The 24,995-nt window shown below is 42.6% G+C and overlaps 2 protein-coding genes across 7 annotated transcripts in view; both read right to left on the reverse strand.

Moving 5' to 3' along the window:
• Positions 1–13,530, reverse strand: part of FHDC1 (FH2 domain containing 1) — a 36,861-nt gene extending 23,331 nt beyond the window's left edge. The window contains exons 1-4 of the mRNA XM_066186128.1: positions 13,469–13,530; positions 8,535–9,166; positions 1,696–1,757; positions 1,070–1,172 (exon numbers count right to left, since the gene is read on the reverse strand). Coding sequence (XP_066042225.1) covers positions 1,070–1,172; positions 1,696–1,757; positions 8,535–9,017 — 648 coding nt within the window. The 5' untranslated portion in view covers positions 9,018–9,166; positions 13,469–13,530. The remainder of the gene's footprint in view (positions 1–1,069; positions 1,173–1,695; positions 1,758–8,534; positions 9,167–13,468) is intronic.
• A 5,676-nt stretch (positions 13,531–19,206) lies between these two features.
• The window catches only part of ARFIP1 (ADP ribosylation factor interacting protein 1), a 53,257-nt gene continuing 47,468 nt past the window's right edge, over positions 19,207–24,995 (reverse strand). For all 6 annotated transcript variants that reach the window (XM_066186131.1, XM_066186132.1, XM_066186135.1 and 3 more), the window contains one exon: positions 19,207–20,719. In XM_066186131.1, the coding sequence (XP_066042228.1) occupies positions 20,564–20,719 (156 nt within the window). In that variant the 3' untranslated portion in view covers positions 19,207–20,563. The remainder of the gene's footprint in view (positions 20,720–24,995) is intronic.

The raw sequence follows: 24,995 nt of genomic DNA on the forward strand, positions 1-24,995 counted from the left end.
TTACAAGATTCTCTGCAAAGGCAGCCCAATTTAGGGTCATAAATTTGACAGCAGAAGACTGTAACTGCTGACGACTGGAGCTGAGATTTGCTGCTGCACAGAGGAAACAAAGTGCTTCGACAGTATGACCTTGAGCTGGTAAAGCATGAGTTGAGGTTGATCTGTACGTGGACCTTAACTTGAGCAATTTCCCAAGTTTCAGCCACTCACTTTGATGTGAAGCACTCAAGCAACTCTAATGCTAATTTTGTCAGGTTTGTGGTTTACACTTCTCTCAAGTACATACAAATGGGTCAGTGCCAATAGTGAGCAGGCAAGGAACTGCACATCATTAAGCAGGGCTCTCAGGTCAGTTGATGAGGCTTCACCTCTTTAATCATGTGAATCGACTTGAAGTTTGGGACTAGGAGGGGAGAAAGCTGCGCTTGGATGTTGGTCATATGGTGATCACAGGGACATTGAGAAGGTACTGCTGGTAATTCATGGCCTTCTAACACGTCTCCTCTGAGCTAAGCCATGCTGGCAAACACCATGGGTGCTGCGCACTGGAGCTGCCTTTCTGCCCTACTGAAACCCAGAGACCAGACGGAGGAACAGACCCAGATGAACCAAGCAGGCAGTGAACCAGAGTGCAAAAAGGCAGTAGCACAGGGCTACCAATATTCAACTCACAGGCACGGCAGTGGGAAAGCATGAGGCAGGTGCCAAAGAAGTGGAATTTATTTGCTTGGAATATACTTTGATTCTGAATTTTCTAACCTCCCTACAGCAGTTATCTGCACAAAGGAAGGTTCCAGGTCTTGCTGTTTATGTGACAAAAGGGACACCATAAAAACAAAAGATGTCTTATCAACTCCTTAAAAGCAGGTGAAATTACTTGATGTGAAGGGAATGGCTACACTGTGACCTCAATACCACAAGTCATATGAAGACTGAATATTTACACTCAGTGGTTCCCTGTCCCCTAGCATCAGGTAGGCATTGAGATTCCTCTTTTGCAGAGCTTCATGTTGGAATCCCATCAGCAGAACTCTACAAAAAATAAGTTCCACGTAAAGCCATTATTTACCTCCTCTGCTTCTGGTAATAATTTAAGAAATTCATGTAGCAGTTCAGAACCATAGGGCTGACTTCTTCCATGATAAATGTCTTCAATGATGGATTCAGCAGACCTTGAAAAAACAATTGAGCACACATATTTCTAACACTCGCAGGGCGAACAGTTACACAGATTGAAAAAACCATGCCTGGGCTACTCAACAGAGTTATAAAGAGGTTGAGGATGCATCAGTGTCCGCAGCAGCACTGCTCTGACACCATTTTCAGTGATGCCTTTACTGAAGGGCAATATTATCACTGAATACAGACAGCAATGAAACAGCTTGCTCTTGTAAAGGTTGCTCACATTGCCCCTTTCTAATTGCTTATAAAGAGAGGAAGCCAGTGAAAGGCAGCTCACAGGCAGTGTTACATGAGGTAAAAGGGCTTCCCTTAACCATACCTGAAAACTCACTTCAACTGGTTAACATCAGCAAACTCTAAATGTTTGATGTTTGTCAGAAACGCACTCAAAACTAAACATATTAGAAAACAAATTATGTCAAATTACTTTTGAGAAAACTGCATAAAACTGCAAACTCCACAAGGAACAGAGCACAATGTATATATTTTATGAGAATGACAAAGAATTCTTACTTTTTGAATTGTTTGAGAAATATCCCAATGTTCATACTTCGTTTTGCATCCAAAATGGAAACCTGAGAGAGAAAGCAAGAGAGATTACTCTAACAATACCTAAGAAAATAGCATATAATGCAGGGATCATTTCTTAAATTGCTACAGATAACTGTCTGCACCAAATCCCAGGCCAAATAAATAGAGTCACTTTTTATCAGCAAAGCTCATATACTACAAAACTAGTTTTTACCAGGGAAATATATAGCACAGTCACATCACCTTTCTCCAAGTGAAGCAAAAAACTCCATAGCAACATATAACGAAGGAAGGAATCAATATTTCTATTTCATTACAAAGTAAAAACATTCTTCTTGCTTATTTCAAAACCCGGCATCTGCAAAATGTTGCTTATCAGGTAATACACTATATTGCATTTGTAGGCCCCAAGGTTAGTGAACACCACGCTTCAAAACCCATGTAAATTCAGAGGTTTTATGACAAATGTGAGGATGGGATTTCTAAGCAGAGGTCAGGTGCATTATTGATTTAATTCATGCCAACTAACAGCCACACTGATTCAGGGGAAGATAAGTAAGTCGATCTTCAATCAAACCCTGAAACAATCAAACAACCCTCAAATCTGTTTGCTTACCTAGAAGCAAACAGAAATCCATAATAAAATAAGAGTCTCTCCCAGCTTCGTATTTCGAAGATGGTTTGCTGTATCGCCTTACATGTACAATTCTGAAGATTAGGCAGAGGGAAAAAAAATTTCCCCACAATATTTTCCCCTAATTTTGTTAAAAATTTAAAATTCAAGTCCCCTCTTTTATACTAGTTTTTCTTCCTGAAACAGCATACAAGTTTAAACCCGAGAGGTTTGCCCTGTTTTAGCAAATTATGTCCTTAAGGTTAAAATTTTACCACAGCTATTTTGGTGATAGCAGCTACAAAAGTCATGAGATTTACGAGGACAAGAGAATTGTTTCACCTTAGCTGTTCCACCTGACTGCTACAATAACAGAGCTCAGTACACATAGATGTTCAAGACTACTGTTGGACTCGCATGCTGGTTGTGGTTTTGACAACTGGAAAGGCATTTTGACCTTTGTGACAGTGCTCAGATTAGAAGCAGATATATAAATGCAACATTGGCATTGTCATGAAATTGAATTAGCCTGCAGTCAGCTGGTAACAGTGCAAATATAGGGATGATTAATGGGTTATCCTCAACATACACCCAGGAGACAGTCTCTTTGTCTGCTGAAAATAGTGAGTCATATTGAAAAGTTTTCTGAAATTCTGGAATTTCCTCTCTTCAGAAAACAGCAAAGACTAGAAAACACAGGAGATATCAGCATATTAGTTTTAAGATGACTGGTAGCCCAAAGCCCTACAGTTTTAGCATATGCAGAGATAAGTGGACAGATTGTGGTTTATTCTCCTGTTATCTTAAAGAGTTGAGAGGCCCCCAACAGATCATTAAGGAAAAGCCCTTTAACGCAGGACAGGTTCAACTATCTCTCCCCCTGCAGTATCTAATCTTTTTCAAATGTTTTACTGCAGGGACCTCTCACTGACCTCTCTAACTGTAGCTCCAGTCTCCAATTGCTCCAGTCACCCTTAATTCTCTGATTTCTCTGTACTAGTTTAAGCCTATAAGCTTCACCATCATTTAGCTTTTGGTTTGTTTGGGTTTTTAAGCATATTCAGAGTTAATCTTGTGTACATTTTTTAAACCACAGTCAGTAACTGTTACAAAGAGACTGATCATCAGCTGAGTAAACCTTTGTTTTCCATGGCACAACTCAGATTTACAGTACAACCTCAAACAAATTACATAATTTTTTTAATACCTTCCCTTGAAGAAAAACAACAAAAAAGGAACATATAAAGCTATATTTGTCTTATCAGCACAACAACAAAAAAAATCACAGCTGTTCTTAAGTACCAGGATTTTACATACACTTCTTGCTCTGTATATGACTGTACTCTATTTTTTCTTTGATTTCTTGTTTAGCCACATAATCAGAACAAATCTCACTTTTTGGTCACTCTTCGCTTGGTGTCTACTTCAAGCTTATCAAAAGTGTTTGGAACGACTGTCATTACATTGACACCTTTAAGGAGTTTCCAGATGGGAGCACAAGGAGAAGAAAAGGGGAACGTGGCAGATGAATACAAGTTCCTACTCCTTGCACACAAATACACTATCTTCCATCTCACATTCAGTTGCATATTAGATTCATAACCTCAGCCTGAACATCTGTTCACAATGTCTACTCTTCTCCACTGAGATTTCACTTGATTTTCTTCATGCAGAGAGCACTGTCTGCTGCTGCTTTTTACCCTTTGAACATTACCACAGCTTTTTCTAAATTCTGCTCAGTCCGCTCCTGTCTTCTGTTCACACACATTGTCGACACTGCTGCCGTCACAGCACGTTTCAGGTCTCTGCCACCCAAAGAGGTTTTGAAGTGCTGTCCACCAGTAATACCCCTTAACTTCTTGGCTCAAAAAGTTACACTGGACTGTAACTGAGAATTGGGAGCAGGCATTCGTAGTCCCACTGGGATTCTCTATAGCAAAAAAAAAAACCCTCTCATATGGTTTCTTATGATTTATTTTACATAAATTCAGGAGAACTTTCTCCATTCTCATCCTCTACTCTTTGAAACTGGAAATACTGCAATTCTCTCAGATAATTTCTACTGTCTTCACATTTGCAGTTTGCAAGGCCATGCAAAACATCACAAGTCACACACACTTGCCACCTCTGCTTTATTAACAGTGCAATCTCTAAACCAAGGACAGCAATTCACTCATGAATCCACTTTTCATCACCAGAGTACTCAACCCAGCATATTTCCAAAATCTGCAGCAAGCACAGATCACACAGTAACAAGCCTCAGTTTGACAAATGTTAAGCCACCACAGAAATATTCAGTTTTGTGAGAAGGGGAAAATTAGCTTGACTGCCACGGTGAAGTTGTGTTGATGGTAAGAGGATATCTACTCTTGAACCCCAACACGAATTTGCAATCAATACGAAAGATTCAGAGGAGTGTTCTAGGAGACATAAAAAGACCCTACAAAGCTAATTGGCTTTGTAGTGACTGGAGAAATGCAACAAGAGTTTCTTGCCATGAAATTATCAATAAGGAAGAGAAACACAACAAAGTAGATTTATAACAGGTCAGTAAAACAAAACACTGCAGGTTTTCTTTGCCTAAGAAAATGGGGTTTCACATGGTGAGATACAGTTTACAAATTACAGCAAGCATGGAACAAGCCTGGTGGCTCAGGCTTGGTGCTGAAGGTTAGGAAGGATATAAATGGCTTCCTGTGTCAACTTCCACTTCACATTATAACACACTAACCATCACTCCATGCCTGGAGTCACGGTGCAGCAGAGCAAACCTAGCAGCTTACTAAAGGGCTGTCCCCGCTCCGTGTCACCCCCCCATGTCACGTTCTTAGCCTGCTCTCTCCCTTAGGCAGGCACTGGTACTCATCTCATTTGGTTCTTGCTGTTAGTTCTTTTCTGGATTAACAGGTTAAAACAGATCTCAAGAAGGTGGAACGAGCATCAGAGCCAGCACAGGGAAAACAGAGGGCATGTCTAGGAGAGGGGGCAAGAGACATCCTGTTCACTCCTTCCATCGTCCTTCTCTCACTGTCCCCTTGCACAAGTTCTGGAATTCACTGCATCCTTCCACACAGTCATCAAAACTCACTCAAAGAGCAGAAACAACTCCAGCAGAAAACAAATGAAGAACCCCACAGCACTCTGCTGAGCTGCTTACTCAAATATGTTTACAGAGGGTGCAATATGCGTATTACATTATCCAATATCCCTCCAGAGCCAGCGGACCGGTGGGGTGAGAGCCAGGAGCAGAGGCAGAGTTTGAAGGAGAAAGCAGGAGCAGTTCCTCTGGCTGACAAGAAGCTGTTCTGCCCACTCCGCTGCCAGGCTAACGATAGCCTGGGTGAGTGCCTGTTGTGCCACACTGGGACACCACTGAAGGACGGGGAAAGTAAATTGGCGTGTAAACTTAACCTTGCACCCCCTATTTTTCAGAGCCTCAAATTACATGGAACCATAGGGCAAATTAAGCCTTTAGTCAAGGAAACATGTTAATTAATCTCCTAAGGGTTTGGTGAGGGATTGTTTACAAAAAGGAAAGCATTTGCTGTAGGAGTTTGACTCAAGCCTCAAAAGGGACTTCTGTTATAATGATGATGTTACATCTAAATTCCCTGTATAAATCACTGTCAAGCGAGGAATTAAAAGGACACGTAGTGTTGCAAGCTCCTACATGTGTAGAACTCTTACCAAAACTGCTCATGATTTCATAATCAACAGTGATCTCTGGCAAAGGTATGAAACCCCAAATCTCCTCCACAGTCTATAGGGTAGTGCCCTCAACACTGGCTGAAGAGTAATTCTTCACCACTTCCATTGAAGCTACACACTGCACCAAGGGGGACTCCATAGGGACAACAGAGCACTCTCTGGCCACGCACTTCTGTACAGCACTTTGGACACATGCTACTTTTTTCAGATTTGGATCTAAGTAAAAATTGAGTTTATGCACTTGAAGTTATCCTGAAAACTCATTGCTGATATACTATGCCAACTACAGTAATTCTACTGTGTAAATGCCAAAGAACATTTTTCATTGCTAGACCATAAAGCACTGTCTAAAATCAATTGCTTTACACAAAAGGAACAGGGGTAGTGAAACACAAAATGCTTTGCCCACCCGCCCCTGGCTGGCCAGCAACATGGCTGCACACAGGACTAGAGTTCCCTCAGCCCCACGCTAACATTCTCCACAGGGTCACACTGGTTCTGCACACCTCAGCCTGCTCCCAGCTCCTGTCAGCCTCTGTATGTTTTACCAGAGTGAGCTGAGGATAACCATCCCACATGGAAGCAATGGACGGCAGGAGTCACAGACAAGGCCTGTGCTCCCATCTGCAGCCCCTTGCTGAACCATGCCTGCAGTAGGGTGAAGCACGTGAGCTGCTGCGCGTCTGGACTTCCGCACCTCCAACAACACCCAGCTCCTCAGGATTAGCTCCTTCCCTCCTTGCTAAGCAGATAGGACTGCAAAGTCCATTAACACATAAGAAATTGCTCAGCACTGACACACTGCAGCAGCATGCTTGACAAAGCTTAGCGAGTGAGTGGAACACTTTGTCACTTAAGTGGCATCACTCAGAAGCAAGTCCTGTTGCCTCACCACCCGCCACGTGCAAAGTCACCGTGGGAGCCATGAACCAGGGTGCACAGGCATCAAGCAGTGCAAATGCACTGCACCATCATATCAGCTCCAGACAGACACACAAAAACCATGACTTTTAGCAAAGCAGGGGTTTGTTTCCAAGGCATTGAATCTTGGAGAATCCCTAGTTTTGCAGGCCTCTGATTTTAATCTCTACCACCATATGAGTTCTGGAGCACTCTGGAGTTTTCTCTGACCTACCTATTGCATACTATGGGTCACATTCAGCTTATGAAGCTTATTGTAATACTGACTAGAACTAGATCTTTTTCACACAGCAGTCTCCTGAAAGGGGAAGCTTCTGAGGAAATGCAGGAGGCCAGAACTCTGTGCATCTGTACTTGGCACAGGAAGTCCACTCACTGCACTCCTGATTCAAAGATGAACGTAGCCTGAAAACAGCACAGAGCTTAATGACTACCTCTGATGATGGCCCCAATTACTAGTTCCCGACGTCAGGGTTTCAGAGCCAACAGCACACATGCCTTTTTAAACCTTAAATTTTAATATGTACCACATATTGAACGCTATCAGTGCATTGGTTTCTCATCTTGTCCTTTCTGATCTTCTCTTGACATCTTCTGAATCCTGGAAGATATCAGCAACTTCATGTCCCTATTTTCTCGCTAAAAATTGAAGCATTGTTACATCTCTTAACCCCATGCCCTCTGTATTCTGTTTACAAGCTAACACGTATGTAGACACACACTAGTGATTAAATCTGCATTTCAGCCCTCCAATTACTTCAGAGAAAGATCACTTGAGACAATTCAATTCAGGCTTCACAAAGAGGCTGTCTATAAATGAGGATTTAAGAACCAGAAAAGCTACTTATCAGTTCCCTGGAGAGTGTCTGAACCTGAGGGTGCTCGGTACAGAGTACTCCTTGCCACCAGAAGAGAAATCAGTGGCAATTTTGGGTCCTTGGAAGGCTATCTTCATGTCCAGAAAAAGCAGGGAAGATGAAGTTAAGTTTTTCTTAGCATGAAAGTCATGCTTATGAAAGTGGAAACTTTAAAATTATCAAATAATAAATACCCTTAATCACTATATTATGTTCTATATCCTTGCTGCCCCACTGGCACTTCCCTTCCTGATGTCTCTAGGACACTGTGGGCATATACAGCATTAACCCTTGCAAAGAGGACTCTCTTCTCTCTTGCCTCGTACATGTTTGCATGTACAACATCTTGTTTGCATCACAGACATAGAGGAAGAGTTGAAGAGACAATATGATTGTGTTCCACACGGGAAACTCACGGGCTATCCAACATGAGTAAATACAGATGCTTTCAGCTCCCTCTGCTTATTCATATTTATTTTAACAGGTGATCAAATCACAACACTTAGCAAGTTAAAATAATAAAACACAGTTAGCTCTTTGAAAAACAAATATGTGCCACTAAGAACAAAGAGTTTCTGCTTCCCATCATTCCCCTCACCTCTGAATCAAGACAAAATTGCCGTAAGGATGAAACACGACAGAGAAAGAGAAAAAGGTGAGGCAGAATTCACATCAACTCCTACAGCATTATGTAAAAAAAGAGGTTTTACTTTAATTCTTACCTCCTCTTTAGTCTCTTTAAACGAAGACTTTAAAGATCGCTTGCGGGAGTCTTGGGGTTTGGCTTCTTCCTGCTGCCCAAAAAGTTCCTCAACTGTCTTCTTATCAATTTGATACTGTGATCTTGCAGCAATTGTCCAGATATTGTTCTTACCACGGACTTGTTCTTCAGGGATAGTTTTCCAGAAAAAGCTCCGCATTCGTTTTTTTTTGCCGTGGCCGTCGTGCCCATTTGCCAGCTGTGGAGGCAGAGGTATGTTGGGGCCGGGCAGCGGAGGAGGGGGCGGCGGAGGGGGCGGCATTGCCGGCGGGAGCGGCGGGGCCGGGGGAGCCCCTGTCAGGGGACATGGCGCAGGGGGCGGTGATGCTGCCGGCTGAGAAAGTTGAGGCGCCGTCGTCGTATCCTCGCTCATTAATCCCGTTGCAACTGGAATAGCCCCATTCTCTTTATCATTGACCAAGGAGAGACAATTCATAACATGCATTTTACAGCCTCCCCGAAGGGGAGAGTGTTACTTCCTTGGATGGGTTTGAAACATTGAACAGTCAGCGCGGCAGCCGCTGGGATCACGCCCGCTCAAACCCTATCTGCCAGCAGCGGCAGCACAAGAGGGGACTGTACCATCTCCACAACCTGCGACAAAGGACAATAGGGACACTCAGATCACAGACACTGGACATTGTCCCTCGCACTGAAAAGACACTAAGGTACAACAGCTATCAGGTTTTCAACCCAGAAGAGAAATTTAGTGATTCAAAAGTCTTTCACAGGGCAATTGTTCAACATTTACCCGCACCAAGATTTCAAACAGCTTTAGGTGCTTAGATATCAGGAACGTATCTAAAAACAAGAGTACCTCTAAATTACCCACAGTAGGTATCAAAACTACCTAGGAGTCTTCGTTCAGTGCAATTTTGCAAGAGAATATATTTATCTCAAATTATTTAAACAAATACTATTCCACTGCTAATTTCAGATATGCTTTTGAAGCTGACTGCACACAGTACTAACTATGGCACTGGATTAATTGCATCAAACAGATTCTGTTTGAATCCTCTAAACTCATGGTTCAATTCCAAACTGTGTTAAAATAGCTACAAATTTGCAATGGTTTGACAGTCTAGCCTAGTGTACTACTTTTTTGCCTTTGTATTTTTCACACAATTGTCAATAAGGGCAAAAATAGTGTGCAGTCTCTAAAGTCTCTGTGTTTGCTGAGCATGAACTTAAAAGTATTACTGGTCTGGCTGCACTACCTCCCAAAATACACTCAGAGAAGAAAGACCACAGTTCGATTAAGCCGTCCTTTGTAATTTACTTCAGCATCTAGGTAACAATGCCAGTTCAGTAACAGAGAGAGAGAGAAAGGACAGAGAAGCTGGTAGGAACAGGACCCTGCATATCCTAAGCATTGCACACAGGCAAAGCTTTAAATACTTTGAGAAGTTTTTATCTCTAGATGATCTCATAAAACAACAGGAATCACAATGGGTTTTAGCATTTTTCTGATACTATCACCTTCTAAATAAAAATGCTATTATTAGCAGCAAATCTTCAGGTAAGAGCATGACTTCCACAAACTCCACACTTTTGATAAGCCAAATCTATTGAATCAGATTTAATTCATAAATCTCAGAGAAAACAAAGAGTTTCAAATACCCACCAGTGAGGAATCTCACGATTTTATGGAAATTTGGAAGCTATCTCAAAAAAGGGATTTGGGAATTCAAAAGAAAAAAAAATTAAAAATTCAAAGATGCCACCCAATACAAACTTAGATAGGAGACAGCCTCTGAGCAAAACTTGGTCTCAGGAAAACTCAACAGAAGAAGCTCAAATTATGCATTGACGCAAAAACAACATCAAATCAGAAATTTGGCACTGACTTAGTGGTATGCCTCCTCAGTGGGGTTCACATGGAGCTAATAGCAACTCAGATCAATTTGACATTGTATAATAGTGATGAAAAAAACTTCACTATTTTTGCCAGAGATCCATCACTAGGCTGCACATGAACAAACAGACCCAAGTCACAGAAACAAGCCTTAGGGCAAATTCTCTCTTGGTCTGCAAGGACTCAGCCACTCACAGCTTCACTGAAATCAATGGAAAACAACACAAAATCATCCACTGTACCTTTTCTTCTCAAAACCTTGCTCAGGTAGCAAAGAGCTCCTCTCTCCTGCTTCAGATTTTCTAATCCCATACCTTATGCTATCCGGGTGTTTACAAGAATGAAAAACATATATAAAAACCTGTATGAGGTTCAAATCACAGGCATGATGGAAAAAACTTTAATGGCATGGTAAAAAAGAGAGAAGCTACAAAGAAAGTGGATCAGGATTGAGTGTTTCAAATTTAAGTCAGCATTAATACCCAGATGCTATTACAGGGCTCTGTATGTTCACGCCTCTCCTCCCAAATTCATGATCATAGAAGCAGAGAGGCATAAAAAAGCAGGTGCAAGGTGGTGGAAAGAGATTAACCACTCAAAGCAATTAAGTGTTGCATTAATTTAAAGAAATACTCAACTGGGAAAAGCACCTTTCCTCCCTACTACTTATTTAAAAATGAAAAATGTATTAGCTAGTTTTCCATCATCACAAAGCAGTATTCAACATTACTGTTTTCTAACTTGGGTTCCCATATATCCACAGGAGAAAAAAAAAAAAAAAAAAAAAGAGAGAGAGAGAGACAGACACAGACAGACCGACCAACCATTCCCCAGGCAACATCCAAAAACCTCATTTTGGGACTTTTAATAAATACATATGCTTTAGGAAAAACAGGATCAAATCCTAATGGAACAGAATTGTAGGAGATGAATCATCAGAGTCCCAGCACTAACACACAGGACTGGAAAACGACTGATCTCAGACCTGCGTGCTTCTGAGCTAGACAAGGGACACTCCTAGTGAAAGGAGAGGAGAAGGCACGGGGAAGAAAACATTCCAACCTAGATGTAAAGATAGATAGAACAGGAAAAACTGTTTTCAATCCAACGAGCCCTGTACTGCTTTAGATGAGGTAACAGCCAGAACCAGGAAAGGGGAGGAATCAGCATTTGGAAGGAAGGCATGAAAGGAAAGGCACAGCATAAAGGCTGGCATTCAGCTTTGTTTTCTGACAGATAAGCACGATCCAGGTGACAGAGGTCACCTGCTTGTAAGAGGATGGCGGTCTCGAGTTACCAGACACCAGGAGACTGGTCAAAATTCCCTTCTCATGCTGCCTCTCTGGAGGAGCGACTCAAAGTTGTTCCCAGCGGAGGCTCCCACCGCTGCCGTGGGTGGGAGAAGAGAGAAGCTGGCAGCCAGGACAGGTTCTGGGCTGCTCGCTGGTATCAGCAGGTGCCTCTGAGCAGGAAGTACAGCAAGAGGAGGTGGGGAACAACGCAGCCGTTCCAACTGTGAACGACGCTGGGACTGGGATGCGTAATAGAAGCCAAGTAAAATTTTAACTCCTAAGGAGCCTCCACACTTTTCAAAGGATTAAAGGGGGGAAAAAATGGACCGAAAGAACAAACGTTCAAGATGTCGCAATTATACCTCATTGTTGCACGTTTGTTATCCAAAACAGCGGGAGAAGCACCAAAGCTCTAAAGTAACGTCTTTACTGCACGTTTTAATTGTGTCCATATTTGACATAAAAGAAATACTTTATTTCTTTGTCTCATTCATTGTTTTAGCCAAGCCAATCTAACTTGGAAATGTAATTTAAAAGTTAGAGGGTGGGGACAACTTTCTCCCCAGGTAAGAGAAACACTCTAAAGTAATTTGTTTCTTGCAAAGAAAGCAGTTGCCACTGAGACAGATACAGATTGTGTTTGCATACACAAATTAACAGGTGAAGTGCACGACACACTGAAGGGCATTTCATAATTTATACTGCAAGACACGACTCCCTTTAACTCACACCTTATGCTCTCCCCTGCCCACGTTTCGGCATCAAGCGCCCTCCGAGTTCTCATGAGAACAACGCCGAGCCCAACCACAGCATTTGGATGTCTGTGTCTCAACAACAGCCCTACAAAGAGGCAAAGGGAGCAACTAGTTTCTCACTGCAGACAGAGAAGCTGCAAACGCCGACAACCAGCCCCGGATCCTGCCAAAAACTGCGGGTTACAAAGAACACGCAGCTCACGCTATTCAGCGTCTTCGCACTTCCCCACTCAATGAATCCCAGCACAAAAGCCCTGCACGGCACGGCGTCCCTGCCAGCCGGGCCGGGCCGGGCCAGGCAGGGACCTGCCGGGGCTCGGCCGGGGGACTCGGCCCCGGCTGTTTTTCGTTGGGGGTCTCAGGTGCCGCGCCGGCCCCGCCGCAGGGAAAAAGCACCCACGGGAGCAGCCCTCAGCCCCAGCGCCGTGTTCTCCGCCCGAAGCAGGTGCCTGGCTGAGGTGCCCTCTGGGGCCCTACCGCCGGGACCATCCGAGGGGCCGCGACACATCCTTACTCCGTTAATTCCCTTCCACCGACGCCGCAGGCCACGGGGCACCGCGGAGGGCGCTGGCGGTCCGGCTGCACCCGGGGTAACACCGCGCCCGCTGCCCTCCGGTTCCCGCCGGAGCCCGACGCCCCGAAACGCTCCCCGGCCCGGCGGGAGCGGCCCGACCCCGCTGTCCTCCGCAGGACGTGGCGGGGTCAGCGCTCGTCCCGCCGGAGAAAGCCCGGGCGCCCGGGACAGCGCCCGCCCCGCCGTGCGAGAGGAGCGGCGGCAGCGGCTCTCCCTCCGTGGCAGGGACCGGCCGCGCCCGGGGTACCGCGGGGAGGGTACCCCGTCTCCCCGGGAGCGCTCCCTCCTCCTACGCCTCGGGAAGCGGCCGATGACCCACGCAGGCGGGCGGCGACCCCCCCCACCCCGCACTGCCCGGCCGCGCCCCCCGGCAGCGCGGAGCTCCCGCCCGGCCCGGGGGTCCCCGCGCCCCCCGCTCACCTCGGCGCCCGCGGGAGCACGCGGCGCAGCCCGGTCCGGTGCCGCCGCCGCCGCTTCCTCCCATCGCGCCCGGCCCGGCCGCGCCGCCGGAGCGCGGGGCGGGGCAGCGCAGGCGCGGCCGGGCGGGGCCGCGGCAGGTGACGGTGGCGGCGGCGGCTCCTGTGGAGCGGCCCGGACGCGGGGTAGCGGGGCCTCGATTACCCCTGCCCGGCCCGTGCCACCGAAAAGCCCGTGCGGGAGGAGAGCGACCCGCGATCCAGCACCGGTGCGGCCGCCGCGGCGAACGGAGATGCGCAGTGGCGCCTCCGGGGGCACTGGGTCTAACCCAGCTCCGGCTGAGCTGATCCATCGACACATCCATCCATCCATCCATCATTGCTCGCACGCTGCCACCGCACTCACAGCAACGATTTCTATAGAAACGGGACATCGGTGCTACCGGCAGCGTGCCCGGCTGGAAGGAACGGGATCCTCTCCACGGCCGAAGCCTTTCGCCCTCTGCCCGTGCTCCCGAGCAAGAGCATCCCTCAGTCCATCCCGCATCCCTCACCCGGGCGCTCCCCGCCGGCTCAGCCCTGCAAGCTCGGGGGAATCAGGCAAGACGGGTCCCTTGTGACTCCAAAGCGGACGGTGGGAGAGAAGTGCAGACGAATTTAAGATGTGATCACAGCCCTGGGTTACAGCGCTCCAGGCAGCAGCGCATGTGAGTTGTGGATACCCGAAAGCAAAGTACCATCCACTGATAAGCCAGCAAACAAATACAAATGGTTCTAAAATATTTTATCAAGAGATTGACTCCTATCTCTAAAATAAAACCAATTTCCCAGGAAGAGTAAAGGTGAAGAACTTCACTCAAGTCAATTATTGGTCAGTCCACACACCCCAACACTACTTTTTACAGAAGGCAAATTCCAAAGGCGGAAACAGAAACCCTTCCTTTCCTGAGAAAGGAGGGAGGAAGAAGAAACCTCACTTCCAGTCTTGCTTAATAAGCCATCAGAGCTTCTGAGCTGAGCACAGGAGAGAGAAAATAACACCTTGGCACAACCAGGGGTGGGAAGGCAGGAGCAGCGGGACAAAATCATGTCTTACCTGAGTGTGTAGTGCCTCACCTGTGCTATTTACCCTGCTCAGGTGTTGGGAGGTGGGAACCCCAGGAAGACTGGGAGACCAGGTGGCCTCCTCTGGCCCCAGGCTTGGAGCCCAGGCCCATGGCTGCTGAAGTTACACCATTCCTGCTCACAGTTCTGCAGCCAGAGATCAGACCTACTGGTCTGGCAAGACAGCCTGCTTGAGTCACCTCAATTTTAAAAAGTAATATTAGAACAAAAGGAAAAATTAAGGAATGTAATGCCAGAACCCAGACACTTAAGCTGAAAATTCACTGACTGAAAAGAGTTCAACTGCAGTAAAAGGCAATTCCCATCACAGCACACATCTCTGCTTGGCAGGGTTAGCAGCAGCTGGAGAGGACACGCTCAGCTTTGAGCCAGCGTGGACATTCCTCGAGAGTGTCAGGTCAGCCCTGAGGTCATCGGCAAGGAAGCGCTTTGCCGCTTGGACTGTAACTGCTTGTGCTGGAGCCAAAGGGACTTGTTTTCATTGCTGCCAGTCATGAGCACAAATGTTCTCTCAAAAAGACGGAAAGAGCAAGTCAAACAAGAGACTTGCATAATGGCATTGTATTAAAAGAGTCAGAACCCAAACAGGACAGCAGAGGACCTGGGAGCCAGTCCGGATGTGAAGTTAAACTCTTCACTTTTCCTCACCCTGTGGGTTTGTTCTCCCTGAACTTTTCCAAAACATGTTAGCAAAATAATTTTAAGGTTTTAGCTGATTTTTTTTTCACCTAAACATGTAACACTCAACAGGCAAATATTTTGCCCACATGGCTAAAATTAATCTGAATTACAAACAACTGAAAACAGGTCTTTACAGTAGGAAGTATTAGGCAACTTTAATAATAGGTAGATCAAGCAGCCCCACCTATAATAAACAACAAATGCACCTCCCTAGAACAGATAGCATTTAGATGAGATGGTATACTACAAAACCAAATCATACTGTTAAATTTTTTTAAGATTTCGAGTTAATAAAATGCTCAAGACAGTTTTCGGGATGACTCCTTTAAGGCATTTTTTATATGAGAAGAAAAAAACCACCTTGTCTTTTGTAAACTCTGCTTTTCCTCAGAGCACAGAGCTTCTAATTCTTTAGGCTGAACACAAATCCTGAAATGACTGAACAGACATAATGGAAATAAAGCATTTTATACTATCTGAAAAAGGTCATCTTCATTACAAGCCCCCAGTTCTACAGAATTTGGACAAAGGGAGGAGAAAAAGTTAATTGCGACACTCCTGTGACATTAAAACCAAGTTATATTTGGGTTCAAAATTAAGCACTCTGTTAGTTAAGCTCTCAAAACAAAACTCTGCAATTAATTACCACCATCACATAAAACTAGCATGATGCATATGCATATGTAAGAAAGGCAAATCAAAACTGAACAGGCAACACAAGTTTTTAGCATTATTTATCACTTAAGTGCTTGAATTTACAGCCCTTGGTATTCTTTAAAAGGCAGCAAGATGTATAATTATTTAATTAGCACAGTAAGACACACTATTCGTTACGTACTAGTAACACACTGCTGATAGCTGAACTGCTCCTGACTGAACCAATGGATTTATGCTGCCATAAACAGCAAGAACAGGGAAAACCTGAACTAAAAAGTCATTTCGGGTTTATTCTGTTCTATATCTGATCTCTGCACTTAATTAAGAAATGTTATCAGACAGACACACTGGGACCCATCTCAGTCCTACCAACCAATGTTACACAGGGACTCTGCACAGATTCTCCTGATTTCTCTTGCTGCTCCTCCTAGAATATCAAATACTCCCTTTCCTCCAGTAGCTCTTCTCTTTAAAACAGATTCTCATCAAGAGATGAGACTGAGTGTATCTGCTCAGAAAACAAAGTTCTGTCCACCTATACAGCCATTAGAAAAAGTTGAATGCTCACTTTACGCTGACAACAAGTTCTTTACAGAAATACACCACCAAGAGCAGACAGCACACAATTGTTGCTGCTCCTGCTCCCTTCTTACACCTTTTGTTTGTTTGTTTGTTTGTTTTAGAAAGGCAGCTGAAGTGTAAAAGGCAATGCTTCTGTGCCAGCACTCTCAGCTGCAGGAAACAAAGGATTTGCAAACCACAGACTGAGCTTTTCTGTCCAAGGCCACTGCAGCGCAAGGTTCATTCACTGCTGCTCTGAGTCTCAGAGCGGGGACCCTGATGAGGACAGCAACACATCACTTTGCCTTTCCACTGCTTCTCCATGAATTTATGCCGTTCTTCTCCAAGGCAGGCACAAGCCATCCTACCTGCTACACCTACACTACAGGGTAGTCACTTCCTTCACTCCCTTCAAACCATTGCCATGATGAAAAAAACATGTAAACTCCTCCCATCTCCCTGGCCATTTGGTTTCCACTCAAAACTCATGGAAATGAAGAGGAAGGACATTGGGAAGGACATTGGTATAGAGAGGTGAACAAGAGTACTGTCACAGAGAGAACTCTGTTTTCCATGTATCCCTAGCTTTAAAAACAGAGCAACTGGAAAGAACACAAAGGTGTCAAAGAGAGACTAACAAGGCCAAACAGTAAGAAATGAGAGAAATATAAACCAAACAGCAGTCAAATCCTCAGTCTAATAAAGATCTTCTAATTTAAAAATCCCTTTCAATTTGACACAACTTAACAATGAGTAGTTTAATAATTTTATGGTGGGAGCTACCACAAAATATGGTAAGATTCATGACATATGAAAATTTTTGTGACTAGTACAATCCTTACACCAAGCATGCAACATGGAAAATGTAACCAGACTAAAAAAAACCCCAAATGTGAAGATAATTGCAGATGAGGAATGCTAAATAATTACAATATCTTACACTTCTTGTAACACCACAACAAGGAACAAGAGCAGATAAGCAAAGCATAAAAAGTGAATATGCCCCCCATTCAGTTCAAAACAGAGTTGAGGACAACATTTAGCTCTCCTTTTACATTACTTTGATCATTTTTGAAAGGACAGACAGACTAGAGATAAGGTTTCTAGGAAAACCAGTTGAATGAAGATTGAAAAAAAGCTGTTACTTTAATGATGTTGGTGTGTTACTACACTCTATTTGTGTAGATGTCTTTCCAAATAAAAATACAGATACATTTTGTAACCAGAAAGGTTCTTTGGAAGGGGCTTGTCAAAGCATGAAGTAGGCCAAAGAGCATTTTTAGAGGAAAAAAAAAGCTGTTTGTAGAATTCAGATGAACAAAAAAACCCAGGAGCAACAAGTTTCAAACAATCCAGGAGTACAGATAATTTATAGTATGGTTACTTAGAATCAAAACAGTTCCCCCAGTCTCTGGTACAGCAGCTACAACGACATATCTGAAAATGTTACTAATTGTTTTGAGTTCTTCATCCTAAGAGACCTCACACAACACTGTAAGCATTAATGTAACAATTTGTTAACAGAGATGAAATCTTTCACAGACAAGTCTCTACTAGGTGGGTATGGCCTCCTCTACAAACAACAAAAACAGCCCATCCTGATAACTGTCCACCTAGATAAAAGCCACATTACACCCTTATGATATTTATAATTTTTTTGCAAGAATCAGAAAGCCTGACAACCATAATTACTTCCCATTGGAAGCACTGCAGTGTCTTTTCTCTTGCAATCTCTTCATACATGTTCCTGAATTTGGTTAGATCTAAAAAGCTAATTTTAAATATGGGATATGAGCTTGAATTATTTCACAAGCACATGCATTTGCGCAGTGACAAAGTTACAGTACTGTAACAGGCTATCAGTTTAATAACCTATTGATCAGCTGAACAGAGAACCCTCCTCACTGAGGCTACCCATTAATTGTTTTGCTGAGCAAAATTGAAGTAATTCTTCCTTCCCCCTGGTAGGAAGGTTTATTGGTATAAACAGACAGGTTTTAGCAAGTGGTCTCTTTGGTCCCAGCTTTTCTTCCAGGTGAAGAGACTCCAGCAGCTTTAAGCCACTGCAAAAGTTTAAGGGTTACACAATGCCACATGGGTCAGTCTTTGTTAAAGCAACTGCAGATTCAAAGTTCACTCTTACCAATTCTGACAGATGAGTTCCTTCTGAGCAGCAGCAGTCCTAGGCAGGAGACACATGAATCTGAGGGAGAAACCAAGAGCACATGTTCCTTGTGAACCCTCTTCCTACAGTGTTCTGAGAGCCAATGCTTCAGTTGTGGTCAGTGGGTTTGCGTTCTTCACCCCTGCAATAATGCATTTCCTGGCTCAGCCCTAAAGTCACTCAGCTCACTTTCCTTGCACCATCACACACATGTGCCAGGATTCAGTGGAAGCCAATGGCTCCATAAGAATTGTAAATGAAATTTAATTTCCTTTAAAACCACGTGTATTGAAAGATTTGTTTTGCAGTGGATTTACTTTCCAGATCAATTTGCCCACTGTTAAAACAGCATCACTACCTAGCATTGCTCTATGAGCTATTTTTGGGCAGGGGTGACAACTCACAAAAACAGGACTAAGCTTTCACTGCAGAAGTTCCCTTCTACTTTTAACCATCACAAGTCAAGGAAGTTTGACTGCAAACACGTTTAATATGAATACAAAATTCAAATAGGATATACACTTTAGGGAACGAAATTCAGCTATTACAAGAGATTCTGACAGAACAAAAACATAAAGAAGGCTCTGTCAGGCCAAGAATTTAATGAGGAATGATTAAAAAGTTTGATTTACAGTTACATTACAGTTGTGTTAAGCACTGAAAACTTTAAGAATGTCAGCTGAAAGGCGTTTGAACATACAGTACATAAATCATACAATCCACACCATTGTAAATAACATATTTGAAGTATTTCATTTTACTTAACATAACATAAAGCAACATAACATGTGCAAATGAGGACTCCAATATATTGAATTTAAAATGTCTATGATAAAATTGACATATAATTTTACATTTAAGGACTACAGAAATGATGAAAAAATTAAAAATGTGTCCATTTTACTCCCATTACTAAAGTATGCTTTTCAATTAAACAGAAAAAACATACTGGCCCGATTTCCTCTCAAAATCATACCTGGTAAACATGAAGTTTAAACTAAAGCTGTAATTTGCTCTAAGTGTACAATGACACAGCATTTACACAGTCGTCTTCCCCTTGTTGGGAACTGACAAACTATCACATGAAAGGGTTCTCAGATTATGTACACTGGTGGAAAATATCTTATAAAAAGGCACATACCTGTGATTTAAGGCTAGTACGGTATTTGTTTCATAGAGAAAGAAACATTTTAAATGAAATTAGTACATTTAATGGTTGGCCTCACTCAGCAAACCACTTGGTGCAAAGCAAAAAAGTGTGCTCAGAAGCCTCAGACTGACAGTGATTCTTGCTTTAGTGTTTTTTGTTTTTTTAACCCTTTGATGGAAAGGTACATCTTTTAAAAAGACATTTGCTGCAATTCCACTTGTCAATGAGCCATCTGCTACTGTTGCCTTATATGCAGGTATCACATATAGGCCTTATATTATTCATCTGCAAAATATTGTTTTAACTTTCTCCTTTTTTTAAAGTCATATGAAAAATTACTAAAGATGTTCTCTATTGTCATCTATAAAATACCAGATGTTGGTACAAATCATGTAAACCTCCATTTGGAAATATTTTGACTAGCCACCAAAATACAAGAAATCACAAGCATCATTTGTCAGTGCAAATCTATAATAGTTTTGTTTCCCCTCCCTCTTTCCCTCCCCTATCCCAGTTACAGAAATAACCTCCAACCTTTACATACAAAAGGAGTGCTCTATATTTGAAATTACAGAAATTACTTTTGGTTACCTTAAAGTCACCCACTTTCCTATCAAATTCAGTTTTACAGTATTATAAAAGGGGAAAAATTTAAAGCTGTCTGTTCAAGAATCACTAGAACAGTCCTTCAACCCCAACCCTTAATTATTCTCAGATTTAAAGAATTTTAGGTTAACATTGGGTCCTCTTCTATCATCTGATTACTGTTCTTCAAGCCAGGATGGGGCATCTGCTCCAGGAGTTTTCAATTTGATGTGGAACTGTTTAAGTGTCTGTTCAAGCTGCTTTTGATTGCCAGCAAAGTACGCCGCAATGGCATTGTGGAACAGAACAAGCTGATTGTGCAATACCTTCACCTGCAGGCAAGGAGAGAGACATAAGAGGAGGAGGCTGATGTTAACATCATCACAGATCAGTTATAAAGAAATAGGTGTCTTTGAAATGCTCAGACTTCCTATAGATTCATTTAACAAAAGCTTAAAAATACAGATGCCAGATGCAAATATGAGTTTCTTTAACATTAAAGATTCGGAGTTTTCATAAAGTGTGTTTAACAGTCAATACCAACTCAGCATGCACAGAGCAAACACAATTCACTAAACAGCATAATGTTATCAAATATCAAACACTTGATTATAAGTACTAGATGCCTTGAAATTACATGCCAAAATTCTAAGATACGTGCCTGCAGGCCAAATGGACCTCCCTGTAACAGTACATGGCAAGGGCATTATCTGAGTATACACTTCATGTGTTTGCCCCCCTTGCAGAGAGCTGCTGCTTTCCACCATGGAAACTTAAATCAAATTAAACTGATGCCCTTCTCCCAGCAATATTTCTTGCCCATCTCCTGTAACACAGGATTATTTACAGCACTTTGTCAATGTCTTGATTTTAACATTTGTGCACAGTCAAAATAGTCATGAAATACACCTGTCAGAGCAACAACCAAAACCTGGGGAGAAGAGCACAAGGGCAGCTGGAGGGCACCACTGTTTTTCTCTTCTAGCCTGGTCTATGATAACAAGCTACAGCCTCACTGATGAAGTCAAAGTTAAGCAAATGATACATTTCCATCCTAGCACACCAGGAAACCTGAAGCTGTGAATGGACAGCAGTATGCTGAAAGGCATCTGTCCAGTTTGTCCTGCAGCTAAACCCTGTCCTTGTTATTCCTGAGTGTACTCTCAGCCCAGCACCACCTTACTCTTGTGTCAGACCCCCGTGGTGGTGGCCCTGTACCTGCTTCCAGCCTACAAGGTTGAGCCCAGCAGCAAGCAGCCAACATAAAAGGGAAGAGAGGAACAAGGTGGCTGAGAGAGCCCCAAGGGAAGATGTGGGAGGTAACAAATTAAGCTTTCTCTACTCAAATTTTAGATCACTGTCTTATCTCTCAGCATAATCCACAACGGACAGTCTATTTCTGTCATGCAGGGAATGAAAACTGTCCTTAGGCCAGGTTTGGCCTATGCCTACCAGTGGGCTATGCCTGTTTTAACAGGTTATTTGTTATTGGCCACTGTACTTCTCTGAAATGCATGCAACTCAATACAGAAAGACCTTATCATCTTCATTTAATGAAAGATCTCTAATTAACCCTCCCACCATTATATCTGACACCCCACGACACCTGAAGAGTGCAACACTTACTCAGAAATGTAATAAATATATTTTAAAAATTCCTTGAGAAAAAAGGGCTGAGCATGTGTGTGTGTATCCCTGCAGGAATATATAAAAATTCTGCACAAAGTTAAAATTTCTAATTATATAACTTTTTTTTTTTTTTTTAATTGAATAGCAGACTCAATTCAAAAAAAATAAGTGATAAGCTGTTCTCTGCTGGCCCAAGTTTTCATCTAAGTTGCTCTGGAATCTGAAAATTGGAATTCCTATGTTTTCTCCCTATGTTTCTCCTAATAATTCAGGTCGATTTATGCAAATGTATGCTAAAGAGTAGGCTTTTTGTCTCATTAACAGTGTAAAATGATACTTTATTCCACCAAAAGGCTCCCCAAGAAAATAAATGAGAGGTGTGAATGGTTAGAAAGGAATTCCCCATCATACCTTTAGACAATTTTTTTTTTATTTACAAAAGGATTTACAGAATTTATCACATACAGACATTTTAACATCTAGGAGATACAGGATTTAGCTAAGTACACTTGTTCAAACAGAGTTCAAACTCTTTAGAGTCATAAAAGATGGCCTCTTCTACAGTTTGTGTGGGCAGACAGGTATATAAACATAGGGGTTTTTCATCTATAAAAATGTTAACTACCAAAATATTACACTTTACAAGTGGAAAATGTCACAACAAAATGAAGGGTTTGCTTTTAAAAGTTTAGACAGAAAGCACAGTGCTTTTCTTGAGCAGATTCTTTTCATCACTGACATGCAAGACTTCATGCAATCCAAGCCAGGAATTCTACAGACAAGTACACTCACTTTTATAGAATATTATTAAAATGCTACAAGAGTTTTAGGAACTCAAATAAAACAGGGGTAAGGAACCTCCCCTCCCAGCCCAAGTCCATCAGTCTGAGACTGTATTTGGTACTTTGTTAGCGTAGCTTTTAACATGAACCTTCTGTGAACTACCCCAAAATCTTCTGATGATTTTAAAAATTCAGTCAGGCCTAGGCTCAAGGATGTGTGCGCACACACACACACACAGAGGCAGGAACTGACAGGGCAGAGGCAGATAATTTGGACTGAAAAAACATGGTTTGTTTTGGAGGGATTTTTTTAACTACTAAAGCTACCTCACTGTATGAGGTTCTATCCCCTAGATCATTGTGGTATGAATTTTGTGATTGTTATCAAACTGGTTGCAGAGGTTCAAGATGTTACAACTTCTATTCTCCTCCTTCAGAAGCTGATTGCTAAGTGAATGCTAAAAGTGATGGTGTGATCTTCTTTTCCATAGCTTCATTCAAGTAACTTTAAGATAAAGCTCTTCTAGAAAAAGACCGCTTAAACTGTCTGATACCATACAAAGAAGCTCTACTATGAAGCAGCAGCCAGCAAAGAGAAAAAAAGCTGTAATACCTCAAAACACCCGATGTCCACAGCAAAACCATCTGCAACCACAACTAAGGACTGGACACCAACTATTCATTTAAAACCAAGTTCAAATTTACCCACTTTTCCCATGAAAGAATCTCACTCCAACTTGGGGAATGGGAAAGTATCTTACCCACTCCCATATCCAGTAACTGATTCCAACTTCCACACTGTATTTCACCTTAGCCCTCTGTTGGCAAAACATTCATGCAGATATGCAGTCAGTTGGATCAGAGAACAGATCTAGATTAAAATTAAGCAGACAACAATGTATCTGCTTTAACCTGGATCAGTTCCCCAGTCTGATTCTCTACACAGCTGCAAAAACACTTTGACTAACACTACAGAGAAGGCAATGGGGGGAAAGGGAGGGATGAAGGGATCACTTTTTTTTTGCAGCAATGCCTTGAAAACAATTGTCAGATTACAGCAGTAAAGGCCAACTCTTGATCAGCAAGCTGCAGCGCCGAATCCAGAAAGGAGTGTTTGAAGATTTGCCTCAATCTAAGGTGCTAATGGTATGCTGCTAAAATACAGCTAAAATACAGGTTCCAATGTATGACTAACATAGCTGTCAAAAAGCCATTATGCTTTATAGTTGAGCAACAGTTAAAATCTTTGTTCCTTGTTAATTAACTACATATACCTATTTGTTCCTAATTATAAGCAGAGTAAGCACTCCGTAATACAATTGGCAACCATTCTCAAAACAAAACTGAACTTTGTGGATAAGCATAAAAACCAAGAAACGACCTACACAGGAGACTTAAGTGTCACATATGGAAGACAGTATAGGTTGGATTTGACTTTTCACATGGATGCTCTTAACATTTCAGTACTTTCTAAATCCTGTCCCCTTTCCCCACCTCCTTCTGAACACTATTTTCTGTGGCACAGAATGTGCGTATTTCTTCACACCCTTCTCATTCTGCCTGTTTCAGCCATCTCAATGACCAAAAAGACAGCACCTCTTTGAGCCTGTGAGTTTGTACCTCCTCACAACCATCACAATCCTTTCTCCTAGATATCTTAACTTGAAGGTACTTAGTCTAAACAGTTTCATCATCTGGATCTCCACTGGATTGCAGACTGTTTTCATTTATAGAAGCAAGCATTTAAGAATCAAGCTCCTGAAGTACAACTCACACAAGTGCAGTCAATTTCTTTCTCTACATACAATGGTATTTGACATTTCTCAAGGGCATCCAAGAGTAAGACGGTTTCTTTCTCAAAAGGACAAAACCTTCTAAAACTGTTTTCAGAAATGACAGAAATCTCTGAGCTAAGAACAGGCCATCATCCTTATTTAAAAAAATAACTATTTGTAAGATGCAGATTTTAAATGCAACTACTCTTATAGAACTAGCAAATGCTACAAACTTCTACAGAACTCTGCCAGCTAGGGATAGCACCAATAAAACTCTGTATCAGCATTAAGAAAAATGAATATTAACTTCAAGATCAAATGCTGTAATAAAAGTCAATAGAAATCTTGTGTACCTTGGTTTTACAGACAGAAACTTGCAATTCGAGCTTTACTGTAAATGCAGCTCTCTGAGCCTTAGAGGG

Source organism: Chamaea fasciata, unplaced genomic scaffold, assembly GCF_029207755.1.
Source record: "Chamaea fasciata isolate MVZ Bird 193981 ecotype frontalis unplaced genomic scaffold, bChaFas1.0.hap1 SCAF_6, whole genome shotgun sequence".
Classification (NCBI taxonomy): domain Eukaryota; kingdom Metazoa; phylum Chordata; class Aves; order Passeriformes; family Sylviidae; genus Chamaea; species Chamaea fasciata.